This window comes from Myxine glutinosa, chromosome 5 (assembly GCF_964187855.1).
Source record: "Myxine glutinosa chromosome 5, kmMyxGlut1.1, whole genome shotgun sequence".
Taxonomy (NCBI): Eukaryota; Metazoa; Chordata; class Myxini; order Myxiniformes; family Myxinidae; genus Myxine; species Myxine glutinosa.
Window position 1 is genome coordinate 172,454,513 of NC_136265.1, and position 20,816 is coordinate 172,475,328.

A 20,816-nucleotide genomic window follows, 5' to 3' on the forward strand; every position below is an offset into this window, starting at 1 on the left:
AAGTCTCAAAACTGTATGTATAATATATTGTATATATATATAATGTATAATGTGTATTTATGTATATTTATTATTTAATGTATATTTACTATATATTTATTTTTAATATTATATTTAATGTATATATATAATTATGTATTTATTTTGTGTATATACAGCCCAAAAAATGGGAATTCCTATTTTTGCATGGGGGAAAATTCATCACTGATGTGGCACCCCTAAATATTATTGGATTCCATTCACATTTGGTGTGGTTTCCTTTGACACCAAAAGGAACAAAAATAGACCATGTCCCGGAGAAAATCTGCATTTTGATTTTTTTTGAAGCCCACCCTAGTGTGCATCTTAAATCGCCCATTGTCCTTTCATCACACCTGTGCTACATCCCACCACTTTAAGCGGACTGTTCAGTTGTCCCTTTTTCTGCACCATTTTCCCTACCAAGGTCCACATTCCCATTATTTATTAAACCTGCTGTTTCTTTTAAAGCTGCTTGCTGCGTATTTTGAGCTGCAATCTTGTCCTCAGGCGTAATAACATTATCCCCCGTAGAACTGTGTGCTGGAGCTGCTACATTGTTAAACCAATAAAACGGAACCACATCACCACGGATTTAACAATACATGCTCAGTTCACCTCCACTCTGCATTTTGGAAGTTTATTGTTCGAGAGGTTGGGTGTGGGGGGGATGGGAGAGGGGTGGGGAGGGGAAGCTCATGCCGCCCATTATATGAAGGTGGAATACATTACAGTACCTTACAGAAATGGTCATTAATGATCCAGCTGGGTTGTGATTCAACAAACCAAAAGAGAGATGGCAAATCCCCCAAGAGTGACCGGCTTCAGAAGCTGAGAACCCAAACCCTAAATACGCTACCTTCAGCTCGATTTGAATCCACATCTGGAATGGCAGTACAGTGTCCTCAATGATCGTAATCGACGATATCCACAAATAAGACTATTATCCCAGGACATCCAGAAATGTTTGCATAGTCATCCCAGGCCGAAGAAAACTTTGTCTCAATGCTCCAAGCTGTGTTCAACTTGTCAATCCCACAGTACAAAATCATTAACAGCATACCTACTGCCACACATTGAATTACATACCGTGACCAAGTTCCCTCCTGTTCATCCCACTGACTCTCCCAATCTCATTCGTGGCAAAAGGTGGAAACTGAAAGAAATCAAAAGCCAAAAGACAATTGCAATGGTGAATCATAGAATTCTGCCAGTGTGAAGTTAGCAAACTTTTCCATTTTGGGAAGAGGAAGACAGTATTACTTCATAATGCAGGAAGAAGTTGCGTTCTTTCACTCCACTGAAAGACAAAGAATTTTTTTATTAATTAAACGAATGAATGCAAACTCCATAGTTTCCATAATAATAGTCCACTAATAAACCACTGGTGCAAACACCAAACATCTCCACCATAAAAACAAATGAATGATCAAAGTCTCGAATATTATCCCCTTGGGTCTGATTGAAGAGGATGATCCCTCGTGAGCATCTACCTCGTGGTGATGGATTTCAGGCTCGACTCGAGGGAGTCGAACGTCACGGTGCACAAAACCTGCAAGCACATTCAGAGAAGCAACAATTATTGACTCCGATGTAATAAAAGCTACAGGCTGCCATTCATTAGCCAATTGGAGCAAACACATTCCAAACGCAACTTTTACCTTCGGGAAGTAAAACTGACTCGTGAGACATAAAATGCTGTGAAGGGGAATTCCAATTTATTGTCAAGTTCAAAAACACAAAATTTACATGTCAAGAAAGGTGAAAGCTCCATAGAATTACTAAATTTAACAAAATGAAATTGTACTTAAAAAAAACAAAACAAACAAAAAAAAACAACTTAAAAATGCTTTAAAATACAACAACAACAACATGCATTTTAAGGACATGTTCCCTGCTAGAGCGGGGGTGAGCCTTGCGGTCCCCATGACAATCTTCTCCATTTTGCCCTATTTTCTGCATCTCTCCTTGTTAACCCCCTTGCCCGCATTTCTTCTTCCACCATCTTTAGCCAAGTCTTTCTCGGTCTTCCCCGTCCTCTACTTCCTTCTACATTAACTTCCATCACTCTTCTCAACCAGTCACTTTCATCCTTCCTCAATACATGACCAAACCATCTCAACCTGTTCCTCTTCACAGCATCAATCACAGGCAATATTCCCATCATCTTTCGCAATTCATCATTTGTCTTCCTCTCTCTCAACGATACTCCGCACATCCATCGAACCATTCGCATTTCCACCCTTTCCAGCCTTCGTTGCTGCTCTACGTTCATTACCCATGTCTCGCTCCCATAAATCATAACACTTCTCACACATGCAGCATACACCTTTCCCTTCAGCTTCAGCGACACTCTCCTCCTCATCAGCACGCCACTCAGTTCCCGAAACTTCTTCCATGCACATCTCACTCGAGCAACCGTTGCCAAGTCTGATCCACCTTCTCCATTCAGCATGTCTCCGAGGTAGCAAAATGTTTTCACACCTTCCAGCTTCACGCCGTCTCCAAGATCCAACTCAACATTTCCTCCATCTGCAGCTCCCTCTGTGCACACCTTACATTTGAATGTAGCTGCCACACTGGTTAATGACCCTCTCAAACCACTACATTTTTGATGAACCCACTCAGCACACATTGTACATTGAATGGAGTTCACTCCGACACCCTTCCTGCACACAGCACACGGCCACTTCCCAGTTCTTTCCACCTCACCACATGCTTTACCACTTGCCATCACCTTTGTCTTTCCGATATTCACCTTCAGACCTTTTGTCTCCATACATTCCTTCCACTTGTTCATCTTTTCCTTCAGTCCATCCATACTTTCCGCAATCAACACCAGATCATCTGCATACAACAACTCCCACGGTAAACCCTCCTTTACGGTCTGAGCCAGCACCTCCATCACAGCTACAAATAGTAGTGGACTTAGTACCGACCCCTGATGCACTCCCACCTTCACCTCAAACTCACCACTGTTCCCGTCCTTCGTCCTTACAGCTGTGCGTGCTCTTTTGTACATTGCCATCACTACTCTGATCAACCATTCCTCCACTCCTAACTTCCTCAATGCCCATGTCAATACTTTGCGTGGAACCCTATCGAATGCTTTCTCCAGATCAACAAACCCAAAAAACAACTTCTTCCTCTTATCCATGTACTTCTCCTGCAACTGCCTCACAATGAAAAGCGCATCTGTCGTTCCTCTTCCTGGCATAAATCCAAACTGCATTTCGTCGATCTTCACTTTCTTCCTTATCCTCCTCTCCAACACCCTTTCCAATACCTTCATTCCATGCTCCAATAACTTTATCGCTCGGTACGAGCCACACTCCAGAGGGTCACCTTTCCCCTTGTATAGAGGGACGAGGGTACTCAGTTCCCAATCCACTGGAATGCGGCCTTCTTTCACCACCAGATTACAGATCTCTATCATTTTCTTCACACCCCAACTTCCTGCTGCCTTCAACATATCTCCCACAACTCCCGTCGGCCCTCCCGCTTTTCCACTCTTCATTGCTTTTATCGCTTCCTCAACTTCCTTCTCAGTTATCTTCTCTGCCGGTCCTAAAACTGGGTTACTCTCTATGTTGCCATCCCATTCATTCTCTGTATTCAACAGCATTTCCATATATCTTTTCCATCTTCCTTTAATTCCATCTGGGTCGACGACGATTTGTCCCACTTCATCCTTCAAGCAACTCACCCCCATCACATCACACCTCTCTTTCGCTATCTGCTTTGCAATCCTGAATACTGCTTTCTGAGCCTCTTCCGCATCCAAGCGTTCGCCGAACATTTTCCTACATGCCTCCTGCGCCTTTGCTACCTCTTTCTTTGCAGCCTTCCTGGCTGCCTTATAACTTTCATGCTCTGCTGTTTCTGCTCCCGTACCCTTCGCCTTCTGCCACTCTTTGAACTTCTTCCTCTTCTCGTCAATCCTCTTTCCAACCTCAACATCCCACCACCATGTTTCCGAGTGCCTCGGTGGTCCTTTTGTCCATCCACATACCTCACAAACGGCTCCCAACAGACTAGCTTTCATTGACATCCAACCACTTTCAAGCTCAACCACATCATCCTCTACCCTACTCAGCCTCTCTTTTAATGCCTCCCTTACTGTCACCTCTTTCAACCTCCACACCTTCATTCTCGGTTGGTACTTCACCCGCCGAGCTCTCCTCGCACCTTTCACCCTTATGTCGCAGACAACCAAGTGGTGCTGTGAAACAGCCTCCTCCCCCGGGATCACCTTTGTGTCCCGGAGGTGCCCCCTATCTCGCCGACGCACCATCAGGTAGTCAACGGTTGTCGTCGACCCACCTGCCGTGTATGTAACAAGCTTATTGTCCTCTTTCTGGAACTGAGTATTACAAATCAACAAATCAGCTCCATCAGCAAACTCCAAAATCCTTTCACCTTCTCCATTTCTCACACCATATCCGCTTTAAAATGTCAAAAATAAATTAATTAATGGCACAAACCACATCTCAAACAATAAACATATAACAAACCAAAACACCAAACATAAATGGAATACAACTTCACAAACATAAACGACATATGAAAACACTACGACAACTATGGTGAATTCAACGGCACGCCATTGCAAATCCCCACCATTCAAACTGAAAACAAAGTTCAAAGATGGCAAAAAGTTCCACCAGGAATGACCCAACATCAAAATTTTAATTGAAATTCAAAATTTTGACCGTTTGACCCCACACCAGGGCCCCAGTGGCAGTTAGGGGGGGAGGAGTGAATAGGGTTGGGAATGATACAGCTCTCGCACTTTCATAACCATGTGGTGATCATAACTACCAAGTAAAGTGAATTTCTGAACAACCGTTTAGGTTTAGGAGGTAGCATGATGGATGGATGGACAGCCAAAAAGAGCTAATTACAATATCGCCTTCGTGGTTTGTTTGTTTTTACCATAGAGATAAAAAAAAAGAGTGCATTCGTTGTTGACCTTTTGACACAAGTCGCTTATTGCGATCTACCCATGAGTTTACTTGCGACAGCACCACCAAGATACTTGTATGATTAAACAATGTCAGTATCACAATTGTCTCGTCAAAATTTCTTGGGTTGTGGACCCAGATAGAATTAAAGGAAGATGGAAAAGATATATGGAAATGCTGTTGAATGCAGAGAATGAATGGGATGGCAACATAGAGAGTAACCCAGTTTTAGGACCGGCAGAGAAGATAACTGAGAAGGAAGTTGAGGAAGCGATAAAAGCAATGAAGAGTGGAAAAGCGGGAGGGCCGACGGGAGTTGTGGGAGATATGTTGAAGGCAGCGGGAAATTGGGGTGTGAAGAAAATGACAGAGATCTGCAATCTGGTGGTGAAAGAACGCCACATTCCAGTGGATTGGGAACCGAGTACCCTCATCCCTCTATACAAGGGGAAAGGTGACCCTCTGGAGTGTGGCTCGTACCGAGCGATAAAGTTATTGGAGCATGGAATGAAGGTATTGGAAAGGGTGTTGGAGAGGAGGATAAGGAAGAAGGTGAAGATCGACGAAATGCAGTTTGGATTTATGCCAGGAAGAGGAACGACAGACGTGCTCTTTATTGTGAGGCAGTTGCAGGAGAAGTACATGGAGAAGAGGAAGAAGTTGTTTCTTGGGTTTGTTGATCTGGAGAAAGCATTCGATAGGGTTCCACGCGAAGTATTGACATGGGCATTCAGGAAGTCAGGAGTGGAGGAATGGTTAATCAGAGTAGTGATGGCAATGTACAAAAGAGCGCGCACAGCTGTAAGGACGAAGGACGGGAACAGTGGTGAGTTTGAGGTGAAGGTGGGAGTGCATCAGGGGTCGGTACTAAGTCCACTACTATTTGTAGCTGTGATGGAGGTGCTGTTTCAGAACGTAAAGGAGGGTTTACCGTGGGAGTTGTTGTATGCAGATGATCTGGTGTTGATTGCAGAAAGTATGGATGGACTGAAGGAAAAGATGAACAAGTGGAAGGAATGTATGGAGACAAAAGGTCTGAAGGTGAATATCGGAAAGACGAAGGTGATGCCGAGTGGTAAAGCATGTGGTGAGGTGGAAAGAACTGGGAAGTGGCCATGTGCTGTGTGCAGGAAGGGTGTCGGAGTGAACTCCATTCAATGTACAATGTGCGCTGAGTGGGTTCATCAAAAATGCAGTGGTCTGAGAGGGTCATTAACCAGTGTGGCAGCTACATTCAAATGTAAGGTGTGCACAGAGGGAGCTGCAGATGGAGGAAATGTTGAGTTGGATCTTGGAGACGGCGTGAAGCTGGCAGGTGTGAAAACATTTTGCTACCTCGGAGACATGCTGAATGGAGAAGGTGGATCAGACTCGGCAACGGTTGCTGGAGTGAGATGTGCATGGAAGAAGTTTCGGGAACTGAGTGGCGTGCTGATGAGGAGGGGAGTGTCGTTGAAGCTGAAGGGAAAGGTGTATGCTGCATGTGTGAGAAGTGTTATGATTTATGGGAGCGAGACATGGGTAATGAACGTAGAGCAGCAACGAAGGCTGGAAAGGGTGGAAATGTGAATGGTTCGGTGGATGTGCGGAGTATCGTTGAGAGAGAGGAAGACAAATGATGAATTGCGAAAGATGATGGGAATAGAGCCTGTGATGGATGCTGTGAAGAGGAACAGGTTGAGATGGTTTGGTCATGTGTTGAGGAAGGATGAAAGTGACTGGTGGAGAATAGTGATGGAAATGACTGTAGAAGGAAGTAGAGGACGGGGAAGACCGAGAAAGACTTGGCTAAAGATGGTCGAAGAAGAAATGCGGGCAAAGGGGTTAACAAGGAGAGATGCAGAAAATAGGGCAAAATGGAGATGATTGTCATGGGGACCGCAAGGCTAACCCCCGCTCTAGCAGGGAAAATGCCCTTAAAATGCATGTTGTTGTTGTTGTTGTTGTTGTATTAGTTGTTGACCTTTTGACACAAGTCGCTTATTGTGATCTACCCATGAGTTTATTTGCGACAGCACCACCAAGATACTTGTATGATTAAACAATGGCAGTCTCACAATTAGCAATGGTAACATGAATAACCGGTTATTAGAACACAAAAATCTAAAATAAGTTCCTTGGGTTTACTCGCACTAGGCGTGCCTTCCCCGTTGCTTCGCTGACGGCTTTCATCAATAGATAGCAATGTTGTACCACAAACATATTGCATGTCTCTTGTGAGTGTCAATGAGGATGTAAAGTTAAGTAAAAGACACAAAGAAATATCTTTTATAACACGTTATTTATGGTTGTTGCTGTTGTTGTTTGTTTGCTCCTCCCGTGTATTTTTAATACATTTTTTCAATTGCTTTGAAAGGTATTACTATATTTCCTTTAGTGTGCTCCTCTTGCGGCCTTGTAAAGGGTTCCTGCTGTGGTAGAATAATAAATGTCCTACCAGTTACTCCTCAATCCCGGAAACATGGGTTTAAAACAGGCAAGTTTGTGATTCGAGGAGCAAATTTTTGTACCAAGTAAATTAATTATTACCTTTCCAACGGTACCATTTCTATATTTTTATATACATATAGTCTAGGCTCGTGGAAGAGCTGGTGCACTGAACGGATCAAGACATAATAGACAAAATCAGGATTCAAAATCAGGACAGAAGGAAATTCCAAGGAGGGAAAACTCGATAATTAGGAGGGATTTTGGTGGGGTTAACGAGGGTAAAAAGATCATGGTTTTCGATTGGGGATGATGTGATTGGGGATGATCGATTGGGGACGATCGTTTGGGGACGATGTGAGATGATGGTGAACAGTGTATTGAAGATCTGGAGGGAGAAATGAGATTGAAGAGGATGTGGAAGTTCATTACACGGGCTGGAAAAACAGAGGAACAAATGAGTGGTGGTGAGTAGTGATCCTAGATTTCGGTAGTTTTACCAAAACAGGATTGATGGTGGACTGTGTATGCCCTGCACAAACCTGGTAGGGAGAAAGCATGGAAAGAGCAGAGGGGTGCAAGACCAGAAAGGAGGCAGTAAAAGACAGAGACCGCCGACCTGTCTGGAATGGCGAAGCGATATGCCCAAAGATTAATCTTCAGCGTGGGAGATTCCAATGATCTTGAAGGAACTCATTTCCACGGCATCAAAGTCAGCAAGATCTGAGGCAGGAGAGCCAGCCGAGAGAGGAGAGCAGTACTCCATCAAGCTGCAGATGAGGGCCTTGTTGGTGGATAGGAGTTCAGGTGTGCCAAGTGTTACGGATTCGTCACTTCCGTTGTTGTGGTTTTCATCCACTGTAAACATTTTTGATTCCATGTACTATTATTGTTGTCGTTTAAGGGAAATAGAGATTACTATTTTCAAAAGGTAAAAAAGTTAATGTTTTAAATGAAACCGGAACCGGACGACGACGAAGAGGAAGAAAAGGGGGAGCGAGTGAGTCGGACAAGAAGCCGAGCTGCTTCAAGGTCCTGAGCGAACGATTGGCGAACGAGGGTCACGAGTGAACTTTAGGGTTTCCCGGGAAAGGGATTCCTGCGACAGAGTTGTTATCGCTGTGACAGATAAACCTGTGTGACAGGTTTTGCGGTTGATTCCGGAGAGAATCATCAGAGTGCCGTTACGCCACAAGAACGGGACGTCGGCCATTTTTACCTCGCGCAGGATTTGCACTTCGCTCAAGGTTTTTTCATCTCGCTTCAACCATTTTCACCGCATTCAGACGTTAATCTGGTGTGTGTGTGTGCAACGTGGCTTTTGAGTGGGAAATCTGTGGTTCGCCGAGTGGGAGCCGTGGAATGTCCACAACCGAGGGTGTGATTTGCCAGTTGCCTTGAGGGCACCTTTGCGCAGCTTTGGCAGCGTGACTGTGACTGTCATCCGAACGGGATTCTGGTCTCGATTAGACATCGTTCTGACGATTACTGGAGCGGATCGACTTTGGTTTGATGCCGGAAGAGACATTGGGAATGTTCTTCTTTTCGCTCACTTGGAGCACAGTGAGTTATATTGTACGAACCTGATGGTACCATCATAGGAAATATATATTGGTTGTACAATTGATTACTATTGTTGTTGTACTGTTATTCTTGTGTGATCTTAATACAATACTTGTTTGTTGGTAACGATTGGTGTGGTTTCACCATTGATCTTTGACATACAGAATAACACATCTTTCTGCCGTGACTCCTCTCGGGGCTCGGAGGTACACCGTGACCGGGGTTTGGGGAGGAGCACGTAACACAAGGAAGGACTTTGTATGATGGAGGATGCCCAGTCGGCGACTGGTTTTGGAGGAAAACATTGAAACGTAATTTGTCCAAGATCATGGCTGATAGTAAAACCCAGGAGTTTGAATGACTAAAGCTCCCTCCCTCAAGAGGATTGTTAAGAAAGTAGATGGGGTGGTTTATCATATGGTCCTTTCAGATAGAGATAGTGGGAGTGGGAGATTTGTCAGGATTGAAAGACATATAAACAAGTGTTTGGCCAGCTTTTGATTCATTTCAAGGTCTGAAGAGAGGGAAGAGGCTGCAGCGTGCCTGTCTGAAGGATGAGAGGTGTCATGGCAGAGGGTGGAGTCATCAGAACACTGCCTTGGGGCACTCCAGCCTTGACAGCGAGGAGATGAAAGGATTCTGTTGAGTGCCACACTTTGGCTATGAGAGCATAAGAATTCATTAAGCCATGCATGGAGTTGGCCTTGGATGTCAAAGGCAGAGAGTTTGGAGAGTAAGGCGGGATGCCAGGCTGTATCAAAAGCACAATATATGTCCAGAGAGACGGCCCTGATCTCATGTCTGATATTGAGGGCCTCCATCCATTGTTGGGTGAGTAGCAGCAATATGTCCAATGTGGAGTGACCTTGTCTGAAACCATATAGGTGATCTTAGATGCAGTTGTTGGAGAAAAGGAAGGATTTCATATGAACTGTGATGATGGATTCCATGACCTTGCTGATGATTTGAAGTAATCTGATAGGTCTGTAGTTGAGGGGATCGGTTTTTGCACCTGTTTATGTAGTGCAGTGATGGTGGATTTCCAAGCAGAAGGAAGATGAGCGAAAATGCATATTTAATATAGAATTCAGAAATGAGGCTCATGGAAGAATGACAACAGCTGTGGAAAAAAGGCTTAACGCCATTTGAAAGTCCAGCAGGGGAATTAATGAAATCGCAAAGTGGAAGGGCAGGAAACGCAGTGCAACAAACCCACATTAGGCCCACAAGTACATGCAGCCCAGGCAAGGACACATAACCCCAAGCAGCATTAAAAAAACCAAGTGAAGACACTTTATGTGAGACATAAATGCATTACATCAACAAACTTGAACGGCACTTGGTGGAGTGCATACCTCCGCCAGGTTGAACAGTTTACGTGTTGGATCCACCCGATAGGCCGGATCTGAATCCAGACCTAATCCAAAATCTAATCGGCTTGTTCTTGTCACCTAACCAACTTATCTACGATGTGTTGTCATAACTCATCCACAGCTTTTTGTAATATCTTGCTATATATTATTTTTGGCTCTATCTCTCCATGGTGAAGAACCAAAATTAAATCAATGCAGCAGCAGCATCAGAGTCGAGGGTTGAAATAACCTTATCAGGTGCAAAAGACACAGAGGGTGGAGTCATCAGCAAATTCAATGCTTCAAGATGGATCCATAATAACTATCCAGGCCCCCTGAGCTGCCTGTATCGCACAGTTCGGTGCTGAAGTTCTGCCTCTGAAGCCTACATGGTGCTGCAGTGACCGACTCTCAGACAGTCTCAATGCCGGCGAAGTGCACCCTCTCTCCCCTGCCAGCATGGACTGCGTGCCCCTGTTCGTGAATGTGGCGGTCTCAGTGATGTGTGGGTTCGTAATCTTTCCAGCCGTTCCTGCTGTGACTGGGAGGTTTCTGGCGAATGGGGTTTGATCGGCAGGGTTTTGAGCAGGGATTGTGATGGAAGAATGCCTGAAGCCTTGGGAGTCGTGAGTGGCGCCATGTTCTTGGCTCTGCATTTTGCCCTTGTGCCAATGCCCTGCTTGGGCTAATGGCAAAGTGGGAACTGTCCTGGATTTTCATGCATTCGGCTCCTGGCTGTACTCCTGACTTTGTGTTGAAAGCTTCTCTTCGGGTTTGAAGAGTGATGGAAATGAATGTAGAAGGAAGTAGAGGACAGGGAAGACCGAGAAAGACTTGGCTAAAGATGGTCGAAGAAGAAATGCGGGCAAGGGGGTTAACAAGGGGAGATGCAGAAAATAGGGCCAAATGGAGAAGATTGTCATGGGGACCGCAAGGCTAACCCCCGCTCTTGCAGGGAAAATGGCCTTAAAATGCCTGTTGTTGTTGTTGCTTCTCTTCGGGTTTGCTGATTACGTTCATGGCCTGTCTTGGCGTCGCAGACTGGCACTGCCTTCCTGCTGCAGCTGCCCTCCATCTGCTCATGACTTATCTCCTTGCCGCCAGGCCCACCACCGTGCTTGCGCCTGCCTCTACACCTGCTGCTTTGTCTGCTTGTGGACCTCGGTGTTCTCTGCAGCATGTGCATGGGAGTTATCTGTGATTTTCTGCACAAACGCCATGGATATCCTTGCCTGAGTTGTGGGCTGAAGGTTGGGGAGACAGTCATTGCCACAGCTACATGTTACGCAGCTGGTGGGGTATCTTGATTTTTGTAACCTCATATTATTGTATCAATCCTTATTACCCTGCGCTCACGAAGCGAAAAGCAGGGTTAGGCATTCAGTTGCGTAAGTGCGTACGTGTGGCATACGTGTCTGCATTTAAAAATTTGCATTTTCTCGGCAACCGTTGGTCCAATCAACACAAAATTTTACCATAGGAGTGCCTCCGCCTGTAGAATTATTTTATTCATAATTAATTCATAATATTTTATTCATAATTATGATGTCATAGGTCACATGGTACAGACACAATCTTGGAAAAATTTTGCAACTCTATATCTCTGAAACCACCACATGGAAAAAATTGAGACCTGGCTCATTGTCAACTACTCCCCATGGGGAATAAGATATGTTAATGCTGATGTAATCGGTGCCCTCGTTATGACGTCATCATTCTTCAAGTACAACACTTATCCAATCATTATGAAATTTTTTTTCTCAGCAACTGTTGGTCTGATGGACACAAAATTTTCACCATAGGAGCGCTTCCTCCTGTAGAATATTTTAATGATAATCAGCATGTCATAGGTCATGTGGTACAGGCGCCATCTTGGAAAAACCGAAAAACATTGCACCTCAATATCTTCAATACCGCTCCATGGAAAAAAATTGAAACGTGGCTCATTGTAAAGAACTCCAGATGGGGAATAGGTGTTGTTAACGATGACGTCATTGGTGCCATAATTACGACGTCATAATTCGACAGGGACAATGCTTAGTCTGATCAGTTTGAAATTTATTGAGCGTGATCTACGCAACAATTATATTAGAAAATATAAATTTATGATGTCATCGCTCACGTGGTCTGGCAGCCACATTGGATAAAAAAAAATGCTCAAAAACAGAAGAGTTGGTTTAGTTTCCATCTAGTTTTCATACGTTATTCATGCCTGCATATGTACTTGTATTTTATTTTTTAATAAGTAATACTTTTTAATTCATTTTATTTATTTGTCGATGTTGTTTATTACAGTGAAATGAAATATTTTTTTTTCATTATCTTGATTTTCATTTCATATTATAAATCATTCACAATTCAGCTTCTGGTTGCGACGATTTGATAATAAAACCATGAACTGAATTGAATTAACACAGAGTCTTGGAGCAGATGGGTACGACAGGGAAGGATGGGTGCCGAGAGTGAGGGGTTCGGGACACAGTATTTGGAAGCAAACATATGATTGAGGCATTTGGCCTTCTCATGAGCGGAGTCAGCTGTGGTGCAATTTGAAGAGAAGGAAAGGATAGAAGGAAAGCGTACTCCGGAGACAGACTTATCAAGGTGCCACGAGGTTTTGGAGGGAGACAAGTTTGAAAGTTTATTCTTGAGGTTGGACAGATGTTGTTTTCTGGCTCTCCTGAGAGTGGACACACTTGTGGATTTTTTGAAAAGCACTGAGATTTCCTACAGTCAGATTTAGCTTACAGGAAGAGAAGGCAAGTTGTTTCAGAGGTAAGTTGCCTCACCACATGGTTCAGTGTACCATTGGTGGGAAGAAGGGTACAATAATTGGAGACAAGATTGGATGACTGTGCATGAGAGAGAGAGCAGGTTTCTGTGGAAGATTTCAAAGGTCAAGTTAATATCAGGGGCAGTATATATGAGAGACAAGTCCAGAAGAGAGATGGCTGCTTGTAGTTCTTGCCAATCTGCTTGAGTGAAATGCAATACTCGTCGGTGTTGAGGCAGCTCTCTGAGAATACCAGAGATATGTTGACTTTTCAAGCACATGATCAGACGAACCAATTGGAGCAGAGCAAGAGGAGGAGACATTTGCAGTAAAGTTAGTCATCACCAAATCCAGAATGAAGGATTTGTCATTTGGAGAAATCCAGGTTGGAAAGTTCACTAATTGAGGCAGACCCATCGAGTCACAGAAATTATGATTATTATTGTACAACAGAGTTGGGAGCCGTTGGTGAGGTATGTGGATGGACAAAAGGACCACCGAGGCACTCGGAAACATGGTGGTGGGATGATGAAGTTGGAAAGAGGATTGACGTGAAGAGGAAGAAGTTCAAGGAGTGGCAGAAGGCGAAGGGTACGGGAGCAGGAACAGCAGAGCATGAAAGGTATAAGGCAGCCAGGAAGGCTGCAAAGAAAGAGGTAGCAAAGGCGCAGGAGGCATGTAGGAAAATGTTCGGAGAACGCTTGGATTCGGAAGAGGGTCAGACAGCGGTATTCAGGATTGCAAAGCAGATAGCGAAAGAGAGGTGTGATGTGATGGGGGTGAGTTGCTTGAAGGATGAAGTGGGACAAATCGTTGTCGACCCAGATGGAATTAAAGGAAGATGGAAAAGATATATGGAAATGCTGTTGAATACAGAGAATGAATGGGATGGCAACATAGAGAGTAACCCAGTTTTAGGACCGGCAGAGAAGATAACTGAGAAGGAAGTTGAGGAAGCGATAAAAGCAATGAAGGGTAGAAAAGCGGGAGGGCCGACGGGAGTTGTGGGAGATATGTTGAAGGCAGCAGGAAGTTGGGGTGTGAAGAGAATGACAGAGATCTGTAATCTGGTGGTGAAAGAAGGCCGCATTCCAGTGGATTGGGAACTGAGTACCCTCGTCCCTCTATACAAGGGGAAAGGTGACCCTCTGGAGTGTGGCTCGTTCCGAGCGATAAAGTTATTGGAGCATGGAATGAAGGTATTGGAAAGGGTGTTGGAGAGGAGGATAAGGAAGAAAGTGAAGATCGACGAAATGCAGTTTGGATTCATGCCAGGAAGAGGAACGACAGACGCGCTTTTCATTGTGAGGCAGTTGCAGGAGAAGTACATGGAGAAGAGGAAGAAGTTGTTTCTTGGGTTTGTTGATCTGGAGAAAGCATTCGATAGGGTACCACGCAAAGTATTGACATGGGCATTGAGGAAGTTAGGAGTGGAGGAATGGTTGATCAGAGTAGTGATGGCAATGTACAAAAGAGCGCGCACAGCTGTAAGGATGAAGGACGGGAAAAGTGGTGAGTTTGAGGTGAAGGTGGGAGTGCATCAGGGGTCGGTACTAAGTCCACTACTATTTGTAGCTGTGATGGAGGTGCTGGCTCAGAATGTAAAGGAGGGTTTACCGTGGGAGTTGTTGTATGCAGATGATCTGGTGTTGATTGCGGAAAGTATGGATGGACTGAAGGAAAAGATGAACACGTGGAAGGAATGTATGGAGACAAAAGGTCTGAAGGTGAAAATCGGAAAGACGAAGGTGATGGCAAGTGGTAAAGCATGTGGTGAGGTGGAAAGAACTGGGAAGTAGCCCTGTGCTGTGTGTAGGAAGGGTGTCGGAGTGAACTCCATTCAATGTACAATGTGCGCTGAGTGGGTTCATCAAAAATGTAGTGGTCTGAGAGGGTCATTAACCAGTGTGGCAGCTACATTCAAGTGTAAGGTGTGCACAGAGGGAGCTGCAGATGAAGGAGATGTTGAGTTGGATCTTGGAGATGGCGTGAAGCTGGAAGGTGTGAAAACATTTTGCTACCTCGGAGACATGCTGAATGGAGAAGGTGGATCAGACTCGGCAACGGTTGCTCGAGTGAGATGTGCATGGAAGAAGTTTCGGGAACTGAGTGGCATGCTGATGATGAGGGGAGTGTCGTTGAAGCTGAAGGGAAAGGTGTATGCTGCATGTGTGAGAAGTGTTATGATTTATGGGAGCGAGACATGGGTAATGAACGTAGAGCAGCAACGAATGTTGGAAAGGGTGGAAATGCGAATGGTTCGACGGATGTGCGGAGTATCGTTGAGAGAGAGGAAGACAAATGATGAATTGCGAAAGATGATGGGAATAGAGCCTGTGATTGATGCTGTGAAGAGGAACAGGTTGAGATGGTTTGGTCATGTGTTGAGGAAGGATGAAAGTGACTGGTTGAGAAGAGTGATGGAAATGAATGTAGAAGGAAGCAGAGGACGGGGAAGACCGAGAAAGACTTGGCTAAAGATGGTGGAAGAAGAAATGCGGGCAAGGGGGTTAACAAGGAGAGATGCAGAAAATAGGGCAAAATGGAGAAGATTGTCATGGGGACCGCAAGGCTAACCCCCGCTCAGGCAGGGAAAATGGCCTTTAAAATGCATGTTGTGTGTTGTTGTATTGTACAACAGCAGAAACTCTTTCGAATAAAGCATTACGAACAGATAAACCGGGCTCCTTTTATATGAATAAGCTGGTGTACCCAATGAAGATCAGTCGGGCTCCATTCCACCTTCTGAAACCAGCATACAGAGATCACACAGACACACAGAAAGACACGGACACACTGAATCAATAGATTCAATACTTTCTCTATAGGGTGTTTCACTGTCGTCAAGGTACCCAACAATTACTGCATCATCAGCATATTTACCCCATGTTTAAAAAAAAAATACAGGAGTGGGGGCCATATTGTAATCCCCATATTGTAATCGGCCCTGTCCGTCACGCTGTCTTCTACTAAACGGTTGTGCAGAAATTCACCAAACTTGGTAGTTATGATCACCACAGGGCATGAAGGTGAGAGAGCGGTGGCATTTTTGGCCCTGTCCCCTGGCATAAGGTCAAAAGGTAAAATACCAAAAAATGCAATTACAGGCACATTTTAAATTAAACTCTGCACATACATTAAATCTTTTAAATCAAACATTGGTGAACACATGAAATATGTAACGACTTTTTGATATGATCCCTGTTTCATGCCCCAGGGGTTGGGACTTAGGGCCACATGGGTCAAAACAGGGAAAAAGTTCACCAAAAAGTTGATGTGTCAATCCTGGTGGAACTTTTTTTATCTTTCAACTTTGCTCTAGGTGGGAAGTGTGGGAAATTGCGATGGTGCACCGTCGACTTCGCTCTAGTTCCGTATGTTGACATTATCATGTGTGATTCTAAGCATTTTAAGCATGTAATGATAACCCATGGACTTCCATTTTGCCTTCAGCATAATAAAATGAAATAAAGAAGATGTCGAACATAAAAACGAACCCTATAATGCTCGAGGATCTACTCGGTGGGAAGTGTAATGAAACCTGCCTGCGTTTGGCCGCGCTGGAAGATGGCTGAGCCATGGAGAGGTCCATAAAGATCCACTTCGCATGCGATGGGCCGCAGATCAGAAAGATGTCGTCCATCACACCTGTTCAAAGCAAGAAGCCACAAGGACATTAGAAAAAAAAACATACTAAAATACACAATTTGGTGTCTTTCTATTGAGCTGTCTGACCGTGATACATTCGGTCGTTACTTATTCAATCTCAACCAAACTTGACAAGAGGACTAGGGGTCACACGATGGGGTTGCAGTGACTTAATTTGCCCCCTTTCCCAGTGGGGTTGTCCTCCTTTGGCGAAATCCGTGTCAAGGTGTATATCCATGTTAAGATAGCTCATGGTGGTGTTTTTCCAAGGCCGCTTCTAATTTCATTTCCTTGTAACTGACCGATTGATTTCATTTCATGAATATTTGAATCATGAGCTAGGCTTCTGTATAATTTTACACTTGTGCACAATTTCCACAAATCCCAGGCAGGATCCATATTATATAGTCTACTTGCCAGCAATGTGAACCCGGAAATGTTGAGTACCCCAAAGTTTTAAGTTAGAAATGTACAGTATGGGTCCCCAGCACTTAGAAACTGCCAGATGCTAACTTGCATATGTTGGGCAATTAGCAAAATTAGCATTAATAGCATTAACCCTATCAAACATAGGCCTGGGACACTGAAATTTCTGTTTCGCTCTATTGCTCCACTTTTATTCACAGGTATTAGAGGTAACAAAGGCAAGTACCATACCAAACTAGAATAATATGACTATGGGTAAATAATATCCTCAAAATTAAAACACAAGTATACCCAAAATTATCAGAGCTGAAAAATATGTGCACTAGTTACACAACATAAAACTTCCATCAAGAAAGAGCGTCTTGCACTTCTACTACTCTGCACTGTTATAAAGCATATCCTCATCATAAAACTCATCCTCATCGTCTTCATCTTCTTCTCCTGACTCTACATTCTTGTCATATTGCTCTGCTTGCTGTGAGTGTGTGAGTGTGCTGCAACATGTACTATCAGAGCCTTTGCAGAAGCAGTAGCTGGTACAGGCCAGGCCTGCAGCTACGCAGCTGCACTTTGCTGTTAAACAGGGCTTTAACCCAGCTTTGCAGCTACAGCTGATCATTTCCAACACGGCAGGAGGAGCAACGGGGCTTGCATCCAGGATGGGCATGATGACTTCCTCTCCCTTCTCACCTTCCTTCTTATTCCATCCAAACTCTGTTATGTCCACAGCTGGTGGGTCAGGGCAGTCTGCTGCTTTCCAAAGCAGCACCTGTAGATGGGCACGCCGTCCATGGAGGAGAGCGTTGCGCTCTGTAGGAGGCAGTGTCTTCAGTGTTGGGGGGGTTTTGCGCTTTCGGTAGATGTCATATCTGGCGACGTTCAGAGATGCCGACTCCCTCTCGTTGTACAGAGCCAGGAAGAAACCACTCACTGCCTCTGTAATCTGTAAATCAGTAGCTCCCTCCTCTCCGATGAAGTGAAGCAGGTCACCAGGTACTACTCTCATGGCCTTGAGTGCGGACACCTTCCCTTTCCCCACGGGATAGGAGGTGGTGTCACATCCGGAAAGAGCATGCATAGCCAGGATGGAGCGACACTGCTCACCGAGAGTCTCTACTGTCGAATTGATGTTGAGAATAGTGCCATCCCATCTCTCCATCTGCAGGTTACATGTGATACCCACCTTCCAGCACCAATAGACCATGAGTACGAAAACATCAGTGTCGTCGCTGAGGATGCGGACAGTTTCAGCTCCGCGACTGGCTGCATCCAACATGTATGAGATGAGGGAGACGTCAGCCTCGTCATGAGTGACAATACTGTCTGCTTTGCTGACCATCTTGATGTGATCTCCTATGCTGTGTGTGCACAGGAGCTCACCCAGTCTCCGTTTGTTTGTCTTGTTCTTCATCACTTTGTCGCGGCTAGGTAGAGGGGTTGTCAGTGAGAGTCGGTACTCTGTTGAGCTCTCCCCAGCTCTTCTCTGCCTCTCGTGGTCTTTGGCAGAGACTTGCTCATACCGGTCAAATATGACAAATGTTTCGGTGATGTAGCGATTAAGCCGGCGCCCCATGCTGGCTGCGAGGTCAGCCACAGTGCCTGACGATGGCCACACCACGTGGTAGATGAGCTGCGATGCATCAACGAGTACAACATGTGGTGGGTGGGGATTGGGGGAAGGATTCCAAGACGCTGGACGATCACAGACTTGTTACCCGTCCTGAGGCATCCATACTCATCGATGATGGATGCAGGGACCGGGCCGAGCTCGTAGTCAAAGAGGGCAGAGAGCTCCATTCTTCTCTTGCTCCCCACCACCAGCAGCTGAGCAAACAACGCCTCAAGGTCACATATGATCTTCACATTGACCTTCACTCTTTTTTTGGTGAATGTCATTGTCACCACCTTATTTGAGATGGGCGCATGAAATCTCTCAGGAAGTGATGAAGAGAACAGTGTGCTCATGTCCTGTCCGATCTTCAATGCATCTTGCACATTCACCTTTTCATCTGCCACCTGGCCATTTATGATATGGTGGAGGGTCGCGGTCTCTATGGTGAGTGGATGGGAGTTTTCCTGTTTCCTTTGTGTCTGTTGGGCTTCATTGTCTTATCCGGTGCTTCAGCATCGTCGTAAATCTCATCCAATGACTTGGAGAGATAGGAGCAGATGCCGAAAGATTGGATCCACACGGCGACCTGCTCAGGGTTGGTGGAGATGCCCTTCATGCCTCCTACTCCCTTCCCTTGCTTGATGCATGTCTGCTCCCCAAACATGTCTCCACTCACTGCAGCTGCACCATCAGAGTGGCGGCACACATGGCTTCCAGCGTAAAGGTCATCCTTGGCAGTAGCAGGAAGGTACTGCATGTCGCGCAGATGCCATGTGATCCATCTTGCGTAGTGGTGATGACCGGCAGCAAAGAAACAGGGCAGCATCTCTTCAAGGCAGTGTTGTTGCAGCATCCAATCACCCTCTCTTTCTGCTCGCCAGAACCTGTGAGCTATTAGGGTAGGGGTGATGAAACAATCCACCCATAGCCGGACTAAAAATTAATCTAAATACTCAATATCTCAAAAACTATAGCAGCTAGCGAGATGGGGCTTAGTGCGTTGAACGTGCCAGGTTACGATCTGTTCAAATAAACACTAACATTGAAACTGTAGCTCAACATGAGAGTAGGGGCACTAACCGCGTAAAAAAATGTTGGGTGAAAAAAAATCCACGGCTTTTACATCCCTTTTTTCACATGAAATTTTGATCGCAGGAAATTTTTATAAGGACACTCACGGAAAGCATATCTGTCTAAGTGTATTATGTCCAAATTTCATACAGATCCTTCAAATAGTCTGCTCACACGAAGCATTCAAACGGAGCAATAGAGCGAAACAGAAATTTCAGTGTCCCAGGCCTATGTTTGATAGGGCTAATGCTATTAATGCTAATTTTGCTAATTGCCCAACATATGCAAGTTAGCATCCGGCAGTTTCTAAGTGCTGGGGAGTGGGGACCCATACTGTACATTTCTAACTTAAAACGTTGGGGTACTCAACATTTCTGGGTTCACAAGAGGGCTCTATAGGCTTGGCAAGTAGACTAATACTCTAAGCTTCTTTGATGAAAATGACACAGCCAGTATGTCAATGTATCCCAGAAGAATACCATGCTATCAAAAATACAGTTGGATATTTGCTTGTTGCTATTGATGGATTTTGCTTGTTGCTACTGCATGTCCAGACGGACCAAGGGCAAATGCCAAACATCGTATAAAGGTGAGTGGATGAGTGAGTGATCAGAATTGTTTGTCGGTGACAAATTAACTACAAAACACTGGAAGGGTCAATAATTTGTTTTTTTACCGAACAGTTCCATAATCAAAACTAGAATCAAATTAAACCAAGTTTCATTCAAATCTATCCACAACCTTTTGAGATATCGTGCAATAGATTGTTTTTGCCATATCTCTCAATGGTAAAGAATCACTTCAAAAATTGTAGTATCCAGATCCAGCTCCGAATCTTCACCAATATCGAATCAATTTGTCCTAATCACACATCCAACCTGTCCACCACATTTTTTTCCAAATCCAGACACAATGTTTTGAGACATCCTGCTCAGAGACAAACAAATAGACAAACAAACAGA

The 20,816-nt window shown here is 44.7% G+C and overlaps 1 protein-coding gene across 1 annotated transcript in view; it reads right to left on the reverse strand.

Moving 5' to 3' along the window:
* Positions 1-20,816, reverse strand: part of PNPT1 (polyribonucleotide nucleotidyltransferase 1) — a 60,892-nt gene that overhangs the window by 24,204 nt on the left and 15,872 nt on the right. The window contains exons 13-16 of the mRNA XM_068115535.2: positions 16,643-16,745; positions 1,512-1,570; positions 1,282-1,318; positions 1,108-1,174 (exon numbers count right to left, since the gene is read on the reverse strand). Of these exons, the coding sequence (XP_067971636.2) occupies positions 1,108-1,174; positions 1,282-1,318; positions 1,512-1,570; positions 16,643-16,745 (266 nt within the window). The remainder of the gene's footprint in view (positions 1-1,107; positions 1,175-1,281; positions 1,319-1,511; positions 1,571-16,642; positions 16,746-20,816) is intronic.